Here is a 15,787-nt window from a genome sequence, read left to right as displayed (position 1 = left end):
GGCTGGAGCAGGCCGTCCGCGGCCCTGAGCCGCCCTGTCCGTCCCCTCTCCTCGGGCCGCGCTTGCGCACGGGCTTCCAGGCTCCCGGCTGGCTCCTGCCCAGGCTCCTCCTGAGTCCCAGGACCCCCTCCTGCCCTGTCCCAGCTCAGGAGCAGCCCACAGCTGACTGTTCAGGGCGAGGTGCCCGGCCGCAGGGGCTCTGCGCGGTCACCTTGCCCTCGTCTGCCTGGCCCTGCGTCCACTCACATCCTGGCCCCCTCCACCTCCCTGTGCACCCCGACACCTGCAGCCGGCTGGGGGCCCTCTGTGCCACTGGAGTGCACAGTCTGTGACACACTGCCCGGGCCCGCCAGCTCCCCCCGGCCAGGGCAGCCTGTCCGTGAACAGACACAGCCGTGTGAACACACGATGAAGTCCAGATCAGCCGACTGCGAGGCGCGGGCCCCGGTGGTGGGGGCATCTCTCCCTCACGTGACTTGTGATTGAAAGTCTCCACAAACGAAGGCTGCAGGAGGTGAGAAAACGTGCATCTTTCTCATTTCCTGCAGATGTGCCGGGCCAGGTCTGGAAGGCTGCGCCACAAACGGGTGAGGAGCTCAGCTCTGGTTCTGCTGGATCTCATCCAACACGCCGGAAGCCTTTCCAACCGTCTGTCCTGCGCCATCGTCCTCCCCTCCTCTTCCACCTCCTCTTCTTCTCCCTCTTTTTCCTCCTCCTCTTTCCTCCTCTCCTTGTCCTTCTTCTAGCAGTGGAGATGGAACACAGGGCCTCACACTGAGCTGCATCCCCAGCCCATTTTATTTTTATTTTGAGATAGTGTCTCTCAAAGTTGCCTGGGCTGGCCTAGAACTTGCCAACCTCCTGCCTCAGCCTCCACGTAGCTGGGATGATGGGCTTGTGGGTGTCCAGCTCTCAGGCTGTCCCCTAGGCCTCCTCAGGTAACATCTGACCTGGTTCCTGGGTAGAAGGACTGGGAGGAGATGCGGGCTGCTCCTGGAGCAGCTGCCGCGGCCTCCCCACTGCTCTTCGTGAGCACAGGCACGGCCACTGGCACCAGTTTTCCTCGGCCTTATTTTAGTCTTCTCTTCTCCTGGCTTCTCCGTTTTCCCACTAACCTGGGTATTCCTGAGACAGGAGATTAGGGCACGGCAAAGCTGGCTGGGAAGTGGGTGAGACCTGTTGATTACAAAATTCCGGGACACGTGGGCAGAGCAGGGCAGTTCTCTGCTCCTGAGAACTGGAGCAGGTTTTCGATGGTGCCAGGAGGAGTGGTAACACCAGAGGACGTCCACACTGAGCCCGTGCCCCGTGCGCTTGTGCGTGGTGGGCACCCTCAGGCTGCAGGGTGTGCTGCTTCTCCTACTTTTGCTTGGGCCAAACTCATTCTGCAGAGCTGGCTTCTTTTACTGCCTGTAGAAAACTTTGCTCTTGCTGTGCTTGTCTTGACCAGTTCTTTGCTCAGAACAAAAAGAACCTAGAAACCACCCCCAGGAGGAGACTCCAGCACCCTATCACCCATTAACAGTCCCACCACAAACCTGGGTCCAGCAGGCTTCTTGCTGGGTGGCAGGCAGGGCGATTCTGTCCTCGCTCCCTCTGGAAACGTGCTGTCAGAGAAGGCCAGTGGGCCTCCTTCGGCATCTCACTTTGGATCCACCTGCCACTGTGGCTGGACACGAGGCACAGAGGAAAGCAAAATTGCGTTTCCTGTTCATGCAGCAGGAGAGAACCCTCACCAGCAGCTGTGCCACACGAGGAGTTGTGTGCGAGACCCTTGCCGTTTCTGACAACTGTCCCGCCAGCCCCCTCCCCGCCACTGCTGGCTCTGTCTGCACCTCTCACTGGTTCTTCCCCAGCTGCAGCCCACCACGCTCGGCCCACAGCTGGTGGCGGCAGCTGCTTACACCCGGCCTCAGGTGAACCCGAGAGAAGTGAGGCAACTCCTCAGCCAGGGCCTCCTTCCTGCCCGGCCCCACGGTGCGGGCGAGGGTGCCCAGAAACACCTCCGAGCCCCGCACTCCAGACTGACCTGCGGCGAGGTTTCCCATCACATCCACACTTGGACACAGCAGTGACCACTTCTTGTTCAAATTTACTCTTTTTAATTTTCTTCTCCTCTTTTCAGTTACTCAGTCTTACTGCTGTGGCTCCCCGTGGAACTCTCTCTATAGCAAATTATTCCTTCTGTCTTCCAGCATTCCCTTCAGAATAGTAAAAGCTCATTAATCCAAACTGTGGTAGCCGGGGGTGTGGTGTATAGTGCAAGAGATGACCTCTGCCCCCCGGGCACAGAAGAATCTTGTGAAGTGTTGTTTTCGTGACGCAGCTGACCCACCTAGGAGGGATGTGTGTGCTCCCTGCTACCTCCATTATATGCAAACAGTGCTGCTGACTAAACTTTGCCCTTAGCATTTCTACTGGAAAATAGGAGTCAGTTTGCCAAGCATTGAAATGGGACTGTTAGCAATGATAACCCTCCACCCTGCACCCAGCGAAAGGGGTGTGGGCTCATTTCCTGGGGACTCCCAGTTCAGGCTTCCTGACAGAGCCCGAAGCTTGACTTCTGAGCTTGCCTTCTTGAGACTGGCACTGCGTGACGACATCACACGGGACCACGGTGCTGCTCCTCACAGCTCAGTCCCAAGGCGCTGCAACCTCGGGGCCCGTCCTGGAGGCCTCTGGGCTGGCGAGGTCTCTGTTGCCCGCCCGGCTTGGAGACGGTAACTGGCTGGGCTCCTCCATTGCTCGGCCAGCTCCAGGAGAGAACAAAGTAAAAGTCACATAAAAGCACTGTGCAAGCTGAATCATTTTAAATTACATGTTTCTCAGTCCGTAGATTAAAAGTAGGCACCCTGTGGACAAGGCCCCGTGAGACGGCGAGGTCTCACCTTCCTCCCCCAGGCGCTGTGTGCGCTGCTGTCCGGGTTTGAAGTGATGGCGCCGTGCCAAAGGTGCGGGAACCGTGTGAGCGTCAGCATCACAGGCTGCCTCTCCCCTCGCTGCAGGCCCAGGATCCCGTCCATCGCCACGGGGATCGTGGGCGGCCTCCTGCTGCTGGTGGTGCTGGGCCTGGGCATCGGGCTCTTCATGCGGCGGCGCCACATCGTCCGCAAGCGCACCCTGCGCCGGCTGCTGCAGGAGCGCGAGGTGAGCTGGCTGGAGCCCTGCCCGAGCGGGCGGCCTGCTGGGAGCTCGAGTGCAGTGTCTCCTGTTTCACAGGGCTTCGGTGGGTTTCCTTTACTAACAAATTCCCGAGACAGTGGACCTGCAGAGAGGGCAGGTTTAATCAAGCCGTTGCTCTGGGCCTGTGGAGTGTGCGTGGCCATCAGACCCACAGCCTCGGTGCTGGGAAGCAAGCAGAGAAAGCGGGTTCCCCGTCCCTTCCCCTGCACACCCACGGGACCCGAGGGCCACCCACGGGAGGGGCAGCGCCTGCTAGGAGCACGGCGTGCCCATGCCTGTCCAGACCCTGCGGACAAGATTGCATTGCTGGGAACTGCACCAGGAGACGGCCTGTGTCTGCTTGTCCTCAGGGTTACACGCGGCTGCCTCAGGCCCAGTGAGCGCCAGCGTTCCAGGCTGGGTCGTGCGAAGCGTTCTCGCAGCCAGGCAGCTTCAGCTGCAGCAGGGGAGGCTGGGGCGGGGGCTGCTGGCTCCGGGGAGGGCTCTGCGTGAGCCAGGGCCGCTCTGGACGGGCCACTGTCCACGCAGTGTCTGCTCCTTCTCGGGCTCTGTGGTTGGCGATGCCCTCCACACTGCCCTCAGCCGGCACCTGCCATCTGCACATGGGAAACCTTTGTCCCTGGGCAGCGGGCACCTGGGTGCCGTGGGCCCTGTGGGCAGCAGAGGGGCCACAGGATGAGTGTGCCCCTCCAGGTCTCCTGTCCCGCTGGGCAGCGTGGAAACTGAAGTGAAACCGCCCGTGTTGGGTGTGCTGTTCTACTGTGCAGTCCTGCGTCAGGGTCTTTCCACCACATTTTATACATCTGTCTTACTGTGGTTTTTTTGTTTGTGTTACAGTACTAGGGTTGAGCCCAGGACCTTTGCACTAAGCTACGTCCTCCACCCTTCATTTGTTTTTGTATTTATTTATAAATTTAGAGACAAGGTCTCACTAAATTGGGAAGCCCCTCAGGCTGGGCCCACACTTGTGATCCTCCTGCCTCAGCCTCCAGAGTGTTGGGCTAAGAGGCATGCTCCACCGTGCCTGGCATGTCAGGCTCCTCAGAGAAGGCTCCATTCTCCTTGGCACAAGCATCTAAAACCGCACACCACTGCACCTGGTGCCTCACATCTCCCCTTCCCCTCACAGCTGGTGGAGCCCCTTACCCCCAGTGGAGAAGCCCCCAACCAAGCCCTCCTGAGGATCCTAAAGGAGACAGAGTTCAAGAAGATCAAGGTGCTGGGCTCCGGAGCATTTGGCACGGTCTACAAGGTGGGTCCCGGGGGCCCTTGGGGCAGGGGGCCACAGGCCCTTGTGTCCCCCACATGAATGGGTCCTCGGCATCTGCAATTCCCACCACCATCCTCTTGGCGGAGGGCTGGGGAGCCCCAGGGCTTCCCTGAGTTATGGAGAGATGGTGACAGAGGCAGGAGCGTTCAATGGGCAAGTCAGGCCCTTTCGGGGTGAGTGGCACAGGAGGGCGTGGGGCAGGTGGGGAAGGGGCCGCCTGTCCTGCATAGGACACAGCAGAGCCCGCACCAGGTCTGCTGCTCTGGAAAGTGGAGCTGCAGAGGGGCCGAGCCGAGGCTCTTGGGAGCTGCAGGAAGTCAGCCACGCTGACCTTACGCCACGCGGCGCAGTCTCTCAGGCTGGGGAGGCCCACGGCCAGAGTGGCTGCGCTGCAGCGTTCCCAGCACGGCTGCAGTTCCAGCTGTGCCCCCGCCCTTGAGATCCGTCCAGCGTGCAGGTCAACACTGCACGTGTGACCGTTGCCGGCTGACTCTCCCTGTCCCCACCCAGGGACTCTGGATCCCAGAAGGTGAGAAAGTGAAGATTCCTGTGGCCATCAAGGAATTGAGAGAAGCCACGTCTCCAAAAGCCAACAAGGAGATCCTGGATGTGAGTTCCTGCTCTGAGCCGAGGTGTCCACGGGCCCTGACCTCAGGAGCCCCTTCTCCGGGTCTGGCATCGGCAGCTGTCACTTAGACTTCTCTCCAAATCCTCTTTCCCTCTATAGCTGCTGCAATCCACTCACCTCTTCATTCCGCTTTCTCCACCTCCCAGGGACCAGTAATTCATTTATTCCTTTTGCAGTACTAGAAGTTGAAACCAGGCCCACAGCACTGAGCTGCCTCTCCAGCCTCCTTGCCGCTTTTTAATCTGAGACAGGGTCTCCCTGAGTCATTTGCCCAGGCTGGGCTTGAGCTTGCAAGCCTCCTGCCTCAGCCTCCCAGAGTGCTGAGATTCTTTATTTAGATTCTCGCCACTTCAGGAACACTTTCCTCACCAGCACTTCTCAGAGCAGGTTGTCGTGTGGAAGCAGAATAGACCTGCAGGTGTGGCCATTCCGATCAGGGACCCCGGGTCAGTCTGTCCCCGCCATGCTGTTTGTTCTCTAGGGAAGGTGTCTGCGTGTCGCTCTGAGCAAAGTGCTTGCTGGATGTTTCAGGAGAGGCACTCAAAAGGGCTTGGGACAAAATATCTCCAATTCAGTGCATTTGGGGAAGAAACGGTGCCTCAAGGAAGCTTCTTGGCCTCAGGAGGCTGAGTCGGGCCAGAGCCTGTCATTATCTCTGACTCAGGTGCAGTTTGCTCTGCCACATTACCTTAGCTTTCGAGTGACTGTATGAAGAAGGACTAGGGGGAACAACATGAGGCCCATTGTATAAACTGGTGCCAGGCCTGCAGTGACACATGTCTCACAGCACTCTGGGAGGCTGAGGCAGGAAGATCATAAATCTGAGCCCAACCTGGGCAATTCAGCTGCTTAGTGAGACCCTGTCTGAAAGTAAAAAGAGGGAGGCTGGGGCTGGGGCTCAGGGTGGAAGGCCCTGGGTCCAACCCCGGTACACATTAAATAGAACATTGCCCACCTTCTGTACCACCCACCCCTTGCTGATTTAGTGCCAGCCTTGGTGTCAGCTGCGCATGGCTTTCCCACCGCTCTGGCCTCCTGGCCTAGCACCGGGCTGCACCCTGCTGGGGAGAGCCAGCTTCAAGGCCCTTCAGGCACAACATCAGTCCAGCTGCCCGGAGCTACTGAAATCTTGGACTCTTGTCCGGAGACTGGGCAGGTGAAAGGGGAGGAGGCGCATCACGCCAAGGCAGTGGTGGCGAGCCTGCGGCACGCGTGTGACAACAGGCCGTTTGCTATCACTGGAATCTAAATAAAGAATCTCCGCGCTCTGGGAGGCTGAGGCAGGAGGTCTTTCACCATCACGGGGCTAGGGTTAGGGAAACACAGTCAAAGGAAAGGAAAAACAGGGCCTGTGGCCCCGAAGGTCTGGAGAATTTTGCTGATCTTACAAGGATGAAAGCCAGATAGAAAACCTGCACCCCATCCAACTGCAGGCATCCTGTAAGCAAAGCAAGCAGGAGCCTATTAAGTGTGCTTGGGCACAGTGACTCTCCCAAGGCAGTGCCCTCTGCACTCTGATTTTCTCTGGGCCGCTTTCCCCCCTTCGCTTACACCCACTCCTAAGGAGAAGGTGGGTATAATTATTACTACTATACAGTCAATAGAAAGTCCTAATGTCGATGATACGTTCATCAAACAAAGTCACCTTCCCTTGGAAAGGGTTAGGAGTCCGTGCCGAGCCTGTCGGCGTGCTGTCACGGCTGTTAACATGGGTGTGAGGCAGGGGCCGGGACTGGGAGCTCACTTGCACCAGGCTCGCACCTGCACTGCTAAAAGGAAAACCTTCCTGCTGACCCTGCTCCCACCTTTCACTCCTTCGAGACCTCCCAGTGGGCTGCACTGGTAACGCAGGGCAGGACCCTCTGGACGTGTTCTGAACAGCATCGGATCTGTGGGGAGGAGCCGGTTTTCACGCAAGTCTCTGGCTGGAGACTTTAGCTCAGGAAATCTACAGTTTCTGGGGTGGAGCAGAAGCTGCAGAGAGGAAAGGTTGACGGTTGCAAGCGTCGAACACCGGAAGGGCCGTTCTGCTCCTTTCTCACCCCTCTCCTGGTCCCTCTCCTGCTCCATCGTCTTGGCTTCAGGCCCCCTCATCCTGCAGTGATGTCTTTGACCTTCTCCTGAACACCAGCTGTTGGGGCTGAGAGGAGAGGAGAGAGGATTAGCACCTCCAGGCCCAGGGCGGCACATCCAGAGGGGCACCTGGCACTCGGCATCCCGCTGCCTGGGCTTGTGTGGGTGCCGAGAGCCCCACAGAGAGGGGACGCTGCTCGGCTTCCGTGAAGGGACAGCAGTGCGCGGCCGTGAGGCCGGTTCTCCCTGTGTGGAGTGTGCTGCCCCTGCGTTCTCCAAATGCGGCTCCTCATTCGGTCCAGCAAGCGTGGCCCAGTGGCCCTGTGCTCTGGGTCCAGCACGTGCTGGGCCTCTGCTCTGCCGAGCTGTCAGGGGCACGGTGACTGATGTCGGTGTAGTCTGTCAGGAGCGCCTCCCTCACGCAGGCCTTGTGCTCAGGAGTTAGAGCCAGTGCAAGCCTTTCCCGCGTTCATAACCTAAAGCAGTTCATGGATGAGGGGGACGAGCAACGCAGCAGGCGCAGAAATCATGTCCTCCAAGAGGACACAGTGGTAGACTGTCGAAGTGGTCCCCAAAGCCTCAGGGCTGCCCTTGGGGGGCTCTGCTCCGTGGCCCTGGGATTCCACGCATACTTGCTGTGGTCACGCTGCACCTCCACCATCTCCAAGACAAACAGTGGAGGACAAAGCTCACTTTAACTGGGCTCCCATTGTGCCCGGGAGGGTGGCAGGAAGCCACGCCTGCCTGTCCCGTGGGCCGATCAGATTGCAGCAGGATGGAATTTGGCAGGGCCTCCCGGCCTGTGTGGCCAACACGCTCCCCCCGCTGTGTACTGGTCCGGTCCAGGTCGGCGCCCGCCGCCCACCGAGGCGGACTGCTCACAGGGCCAGCTCTGCAGATGTTTCTGCCCTGGAAATTAGAACAATACGTGCCAAGACCTCAGCACACCCGGGAGGCGGACAGCGGGGCTTCTCTCTGGGGTGCTTGTACGCCTTCCGGGCATGCGGAGAGGCAGGGTTCGGGCCTCGCTGACATCTGTGGCCCAGGAGCTTTTCCACAGCCTTTGCAGTTTAAACACGGGACAGGACTGGGAGCGCAAGGCAGAGCAGCTTTACACGGGTGTTACTCGTGTGCCTGCGTGTGCAGTGTCCGTGACCAGGGGCCCCGAAGCACCATGGTTTGTGTCCGCAGCGCCCTTGGGCCCTTGCTGTCCTCTGCCACCCGTGGGTGGGTAGTGGGCTGGGGAGGAGGCAACTGGCCCACGTTAGGAGACCAGGAGGCCTCATCCTGATGTGGAAAGGCCGGCCTCAGTGTCTGTGCTAGGAGTGTGGCTTCGTCACAGCTCCCCTGACACCATGCCTTTAAGGAGGAGAGGGTCGTTTTTGCCTCACTGTTTGCAGAGGTCTCGGCCCGCCACAGGCCAGTGCCAAGGCAGGGCAGCATGGCACCAGGGCTGCCTCGGGAGAGCTACTCAGGTACCCCAGAAAGTCAGCTCTGAGCCCCTGGAGTCCAGCGCCTCTCCAAGCCCCACCACAAGCAAGTGGGCTTTAGGGGCGCACCTGGACTGAAGTCCCACCCGCGACCTCTGGTGAGCTGCCCGTGCTGGCTCTGTGCAGCTCTTTCTAAACAAGCGACTGCCCCAGAGGGAGTTTTCATTGTCCCAGCGTCCATGGGTATTCAACATCTGCTTGGCTCTTTCATTTTTCTGTACTGGGGATCGAACCCAGGGCCTTCACACCAAGCTATATCCCCAGTCTTTTTTAATTTCTTTATTTTGAGACAGGGTCTCCTTAAGTTGCTAAGTTGCCCAGCCTGGGATGGAACTTGCCATCCTCCTGCCTCAGCCTCCCAGGGTGCTGAGATGGCGTGTGCATGGCTTACTTTGCCCCATAATGTCAGTATGTTATGTTTGTCATATGAGGGAAAAACTGCTCATCCTACCTGGGAACAGATCCTGAGCCCTCAGGAAAGCGTCCATGCCATGTTGTGCTGGGGTCCACAGCAGCCTGTAGCAACGCTTGCCCGGGGGCCCAGCTCTAGGGCCTGTTACACACAGTACAGCTGGCCCCAGAGCTCTGCAGGAGGCACAGCTCCTGAATCACACAGGCCTGGGTGCTCCAAGCAGAGGCTGGGCCTTCAGCGGAAGCTGAGGCTTCCTCCCCACAGCACCCACTCCTGAATGTCCCCTAGGAAAGATGGCTTCTCAGAGCTCTGGAGTGGTTGAGGTGACCTGCAGGACCCTGGCGCTCGACGGGGAGCAGGAGAGGGGGCAGGATGCTGTGGGGACAGAGGCCTCACGAGGAGGGGATAGTGCAAGCTCCCAGGAATGGGAGGGCCTGGGTCTGGGGGAGCACATGTCCCGAGGTCACCCCAAAGCGGTGCACAAATAAGTAAGGAGTAAGTACACGGCCTGCCCAGCCCCAGCCCTCACACCTCCAGGCTTGGCCTGCCTGGGCGCCCACCCCACCCTGCAGAGCCTCCAGCCTGGCTGCCCTGCCACCAGGATTGCATTCTCCCGCAGTCCCTGTGGTCTCCTTCACAGCCCAGTAAATGTCACCCTTGAGTTTCAGTGGGACAGAGAATTTACAGGAAGCCCTGCTGTGCAGCGCTATAAACCTCCCCCTTAAGATGGCAGAATGGGGTTAAATAAGAGTCTGTGTCACAGACAGACAGACACACACACACACACACACACACACACACACACACAGAGCCTGTGGCGAGCAGGGTGGGGTAGTGTGCAGAGCAGAAGTTCTGCCCACTGGGAGGCTGAGGTAAGGGCCTCTCCTTGGAAAAGGGTCTGTGCCACATGCATTTCAGAAGTGCAGCTGGGCTGCCCGAAGTGTTCCCTGGAGACCCCACGCCCCATCGCGGAGGGCAGGGCCAGGCTGGCCTGAGCGGAGCCCAGTCCGCCACCCTGGCTGGGTGGCCCTGCCTGAACCTTCTGTGCGGCAGCACCCCACAGCCAGGCTGGACAGAGCGAGCCCTGTGGGTGTGCTGGGCCCCTCCGTGTCTGTCAGGACTGCGGCATCCCCTCAGGGGAGGCCACAGTGCACAGACTCAGCGGGACCAGGGGACTCAGATCTTTCACTGGGCACTCCTGGCTCCGCACCACGCAGGACCGAGACACAGCCAGGAGGGTCCCGCCCACCCGAGGCCCTCAGCCTCCACAAGTCCCTTGCACCCCACACCACGTCCCCGGGCCTTTGCCGGAGTGGATCTGTGTCCCCAGCCCATGGAGCTTCCTCACGTGTGCCCTCTGCCCGCAGGAAGCCTACGTGATGGCCAGCGTGGACAACCCCCATGTGTGCCGCCTGCTGGGCATCTGCCTGACCTCCACCGTGCAGCTGGTCACGCAGCTCATGCCCTTCGGCTGCCTGCTGGACTACGTGCGCGAGCACAAGGACAACATCGGGTCCCAGCACCTGCTCAACTGGTGTGTGCAGATTGCCAAGGTGAGGAGGCGCCAGTGGCAGTGGCGGGCAGTGACCAGGCCGGCGCGAGCAGGAGGAGCCAGGAGGAGCCGCCAGTGGGAGGGAGCAGCCAGGCCCTCGTCCCGGGTGGCGGGCACTGCGGAACGCTCGCTCGTGTGCCTGCGGGGACACCGCCTGTCCTCACCTCAGGTTAAACTGGGCCGATGCCAGCGTGCGCAGAACCAGTCCTGCCCCGCTGCGTGTGGCAGCCCAGTGCCCGGGTGTGCGCGGGTTTGTCTTCCACAGTGCTGGGTGCAGTTTGGGATCCCTGTCCCCACTGCTCCGGGGTCTCCAGGGACACAGTGGTGATTTGCACAGTAGCGGTGAGGCTTCTCCCTGGGACTAGGTGGGGAGCCAGGCTGGGATAGGCGGGGCCAGGGAGGCAAGGACGGTGCTGGGCAGAAGGCAGATGGCTTCAGGGGGGGTGCGGATCCTCTAGTGTCCCTGTGGCCAGCTCTGCAGAGCAGGTACAGGGCCGTCCACGTCCTGCAGATGGGCAGGGGCTGCCTGGGTGATCACAGCCCGGCTCTCCCCTCAGCTTGGCCGCAGCAGCAGCTGGCACCCAGCTTCTAAACTCCATTTCTGCTGGCGAGGAGTACACTTTCCATACTGTGGCAGATCCTCCGGGGTGTGCACCCTACGCTCTGTCCCCTCAGACAGCCAGCAGGGCTGCCCAGGCAGCAGGGAAGGTGATTCACAGCACAAAGCCTGTTCCTGGACCCCTCTGCCAGCAGCTGCCTGGGGTCCGAGGGACGGGGCAGGCTGGCCCCTCCTGTCACCACGGGGCAGCAGCACTCCTACCCCTGCACCGTGGCAGAAGGGGGTGCCCCTTCCCTCGGGCTGCCAAGGTCAGTGGTGTCTAACCCTAAGGGTGCTGAAGAGGGGGTGGGCACCCTCTCATCTCACGCCACCATGCGAGTTTCCGCCACACACGGAGGGGGCTGCTCCCAACCCCAGCACCCTCACAGTCCCGCAGGACAAAGTCCAGCCAGGCGTCCGCAGTCCTCTCACCCAGAAGACCCTCCCGCGTCTGGCGGTAGGTGGCCAGGTCGCCCCTTGTCCCTCTGTCTTCAGGTAGCCTCTGCGCTGTCCCTGTGTGGGCTGCCCCTCCTCCTCCCCGTGTGAACAGTGTTGCACCTGAACTGCTAACAGGGTGGGCTTTAAACAACCTCACTACATCGGGACGCCTGGGCCAAGGTGGTGGATCCGCTGAGCAGGTGGGCTTCGTCACGCGCCAGTGTGCGCGGCCAGGCCTACGCTCGCACACAGAAAGGAGCCAGTCACTGGCACACAGCCCAGCCTCCACCTGGGAGGCCCCACATCCATCTTTGATGAAGGGATTTGCCAAACACTAGGTCCAAGTAAGGTCACCTTCTGGGGTGCTGGGCAGACATGAAACTGGGGGACATGGTTCAGCCTGACACAGAGCTGACCTCCAGCTACCCCAGAGCAGTTTTATTCAATGTGGAATTATTTCTAAAGGTGTCCTCGGCCCACCCTCCTGAAACCAGAACTCTTCCACAAGTCCCCAGCGACCCACTGGGGAGAGGGAGCCCAGTACGCTCTCGTGCAGCCTGGCTGCCCGGCTCCTTTCAGCACAGGGTGCTGCCTGGGCAGATGAGCTTTGTTCCCGAGGTGTGGCCACCTGGCCAACTGTCCCCAGCCCAGATAGGGCTAGCAGAGTTCTGCATTCCTTGAGCCAGCTTCACCTGCATGGGTTTATTGGTTTTTTTCCCGAACTGGAAATTGAACCCAGGGACCTTTTTCTTTTTTTTAATTATAGTGAGACAGGATGTCCCTAAGTTTCTAAGTGGCCTAGGCTGCTCTCAAACCAAAGTCCTCCTGCCTCAGCCTCCCAGAGTGTTAGGATTACCTTCCTGTGCCACCACAATTGGTCTCCTTAATGCCAACTCCACCAGGAAGAACCCAGAAATTTAGCATCGAGTCTTTAATGGTCTCACTGGAGTCCTCAGCTCTGCGAGGAGACTGCATAGGGCCGGGGTATGCTCGTGCTCATGACATGGGAGGCCCCGGGTTTGATTCCCAGCACTTCGGACAGACACACTGATGTGCAGACCCGCAACACGAGGACAAGGCAGCAGGGCCGTCAGTGTGAGGTGTCTCACTTCAGGGGCCCCGGCCTGCACCATTTCCCCCGTGCGGGCTGGGCTTCTAGTCTGGGCGAGCCAGAATCAAACCTTGGTTCTGACACCAGGACCATGGGCGCCGTGCAGGTGCTCCGTCCTTCAGCACTGCTCTCCATGGCTGTGAAACCGCCTCTGCCCACCCATCTCCCTGGGCAGCAGGGTCAGAGCCACCAGCCCCGAAGAATCACCTCCAACCGTCTCTAGTGTCCACCAAGGAGGACATTATTTGGACCCTAGCACTGGCCCCTCAGTGTCCACTGCAGGAGTCCAGCCAGGATGGATCCCATCAGCTCAGTCCCCACAGCCCCCAAGCTGGAAGCCCAGGGCCTCAGAGTTTCCCGGCAGTTCCTGTGTGCAGTCAGTGCCCTGGCCACAGCTGTGTGAGCTCACTGTCATGACCGAGCTCCTAAGAGGACAAATACAGTTATATCAGCTGGGCAAAAGGGAAAAGAAAAAAATAATGACAATCAAGACCAAAACCGAAACAGGTGACCGAGGATGGAAACCAGGACCGGACTGGTAGGCCGAAAGGCCACACTGCCTGCCACACAGAGAGCGTGGATTCTGCGCTCCACATCAAGAAGTCAGTCTTGGGTCTGGGGCGGAGCCACCCTGCCCCTGAGCCTGAGCTCACAGACAGCATCCGCCCCCGGGAGGGGTTCTGTTCCGGAAACCACACTTTCTGGTGTGCAAGCCAGCTAGGAGCCCCACATCTACGGCATGGCAAGATAATGCCATGAAAGAAAATGTTCTAATCCCAAAGAGAATGTTCTGATCCAGAAGATGCTATCAGCAGTGTGCTTGGAAATCCCCGCGACCTTCCCTTCAAGCCTGACAGCATGTTAGTGCAAAGCCTGCAATAAAGAAGCTGTTTACACAGACTGTGACTCATCCAGCCCTCCCCCAAACTTTGGGGACCACAGAGTCTTTCTTGTCACCCAGATTAAGATCTGACAGGACCGAGTTTTCAGACCACACTGATCTGGCTCTGCAGCAGCACAGATAACCTGGGTGTCTGGTCAGAGGCCCTCGTGAGAGGCGCAGGGCTGGTTCCCGGGAAGACCCGGTTGCCGGGAAGACCCAGTTTGTGGTGTCATTCCCTGAGCACAGCTTTACAATGATGCTCGGTCAGTCTGCGAGGTAAAATGTCATGGGGTAAACGGTTTAGAACTTCAGCTCAAAGGGCCTGCCTTTCAAATGGGCAGGGAGACGTGACTGAAGACACAGCGAATGTTTTAGCTTTCAAAACATTATTGTGGCAAAAGACACATTACCATGAATCCCCTCCAGATCGCCTCCTTGCTTTGAATGTGCTGACCCCACCAGCCTTGCCACTTTCTGAAGCTCGTGTGCAGGACCTTTCTCCTTACGAGGTGCAGTCGAAGACAGAGGAGGCTGCTGCCGCGCGCCGGCCGGTGGAAAGGCAGGCTCATGAACGCGTGACGCCCGTCCTCACCCGCCTCACCCACTGGGCCTGGCGCTGTGCAGCTTCTGGCTCCTCCCAAATCACATGGACATTGGGGCGGCCGGGACAGCACAGCTAAAGACTGCAGAGCGGCGGCAGAAAGCGGCGGGAGTGGTGGGCTGGGCGAGTCTGAAGGCAGGGTGTCATGAGGGCGACCCAGGGCGGTGTCCTCTACCACAGTTCTTTAACGTGAATATTCACCGTATCTTTCGATCGCACCTCGTGGTGATGAACATTCGCCGGCTGCAAGTTCCCGGGTCCATCACACAGAGCACAAAGATGGGTGGAAGTCGTCCTCGTAGGGCAGAAACAGCTCAGAGCAGGTGTGCGTCTGGTGTCCGGTTCAGACTTGACACACCTCCCCACAGCACCAGGGGCCTGGGGAGCCCCTCACCACAGCCCCTTTGTTTCAGGGCATGAACTACCTGGAGGACCGGCGCCTGGTGCACCGAGACCTGGCGGCCAGGAACGTCCTGGTGAAGACGCCACAGCACGTCAAGATCACAGACTTCGGGCTGGCCAAGCTGCTGGGCGCGGAGGAGAAGGAGTACCACGCTGAGGGCGGCAAGGTGAGGGGCCGCGGTGGGTGGAGTCCAGCCGCCCCCACCTGCACGCAGCCGGGGTCTGCTGTGTGGGGATCGGCTTTGCAGGGGAGAGGGTAAGGACGCCAGGTGGTCACCAACATGGCTGCAGCCCCACCTGCCGCTCAGGACACAGCTCTGGGAGCCTCACTGTGCCTCTGGGTCCCGGTCCTGCTGCAGGGACTGCCCAGCAGTACCCAGAGCCCTCCACCAGTGGCTCTGGGGGTCCCGTGTGTCTCCGGGACGCATGCCTGGTACTGGCAGAAGGGGAGCCAATCTCTTCTCCTTGGCTGGGGCTGTCAGGCACTGTCACAGCGCCCAGGGGTGCACAGACACCTGCCAGGCCCGTGCCTCCCCTAGCTGGGCTCTAGCTGCATCAGCTGCTCCTCTGGTGAGCTTCTGGCCTTTGTGATACAGCGGCCATCAACCCGAGGACACTGCCCCTGAAGACCCTTTCAAATGCAGGGTGCTCGGGACCCCCAGGCTGGCCAGAACCCTTAGCACTGAACAGCCCTGGCCCTGTGAACTCAGCCACGGAGTTGCGAAGCCATCCCTGGGCCACCAGAGCACCCGCCCCTGGGCAGAGGCGTCATTTGCAGTTGGCCTGCTGTATTTAACATTTGCAGGGAGGGGCGCTAATGGCGGTCTTACTGCCTTATCTCCTGTCACCCCAGGTGCCCATCAAGTGGATGGCTTTGGAATCAATTTTACACCGGATTTATACCCACCAGAGCGATGTCTGGAGCTACGGTGAGTCAAAGTCCTGACGCTAATGAATTTGTACTGCAGCGAGGCTGGCTTTCATTGTTTGTTAATTGATATTATATGCTCTGACACACAAGCATTTTCTTTCAAGACAGTGACTAAGAGTAATGGGATAGCTGCTGTCTGTCTGTGACACTGAAAACCCAACAAAGGAGTCTGACCCCCACCCTGAGTGTCTGGAGCCAGGGAGAGCACTAGGAGG

General features: G+C 59.5%; 1 protein-coding gene across 1 annotated transcript in view; it reads left to right on the top strand.

Annotated features, from left to right (window-relative positions):
• Positions 1-15,787, top strand: part of Egfr (epidermal growth factor receptor) — a 135,210-nt gene that overhangs the window by 100,605 nt on the left and 18,818 nt on the right. The window contains exons 16-22 of the mRNA XM_005396877.2: positions 549-587; positions 3,006-3,147; positions 4,313-4,435; positions 4,964-5,062; positions 10,424-10,609; positions 14,653-14,808; positions 15,495-15,570. Of these exons, the coding sequence (XP_005396934.2) occupies positions 549-587; positions 3,006-3,147; positions 4,313-4,435; positions 4,964-5,062; positions 10,424-10,609; positions 14,653-14,808; positions 15,495-15,570 (821 nt within the window). The remainder of the gene's footprint in view (positions 1-548; positions 588-3,005; positions 3,148-4,312; positions 4,436-4,963; positions 5,063-10,423; positions 10,610-14,652; positions 14,809-15,494; positions 15,571-15,787) is intronic.

This window comes from Chinchilla lanigera, unplaced genomic scaffold, assembly GCF_000276665.1.
Source record: "Chinchilla lanigera isolate Chin_1 unplaced genomic scaffold, ChiLan1.0 scaffold00055, whole genome shotgun sequence".
Classification (NCBI taxonomy): Eukaryota; Metazoa; Chordata; class Mammalia; order Rodentia; family Chinchillidae; genus Chinchilla; species Chinchilla lanigera.
Note: the sequence above shows the minus strand (reverse complement) of the source record. Positions and strands in the feature narration are given on the sequence as shown.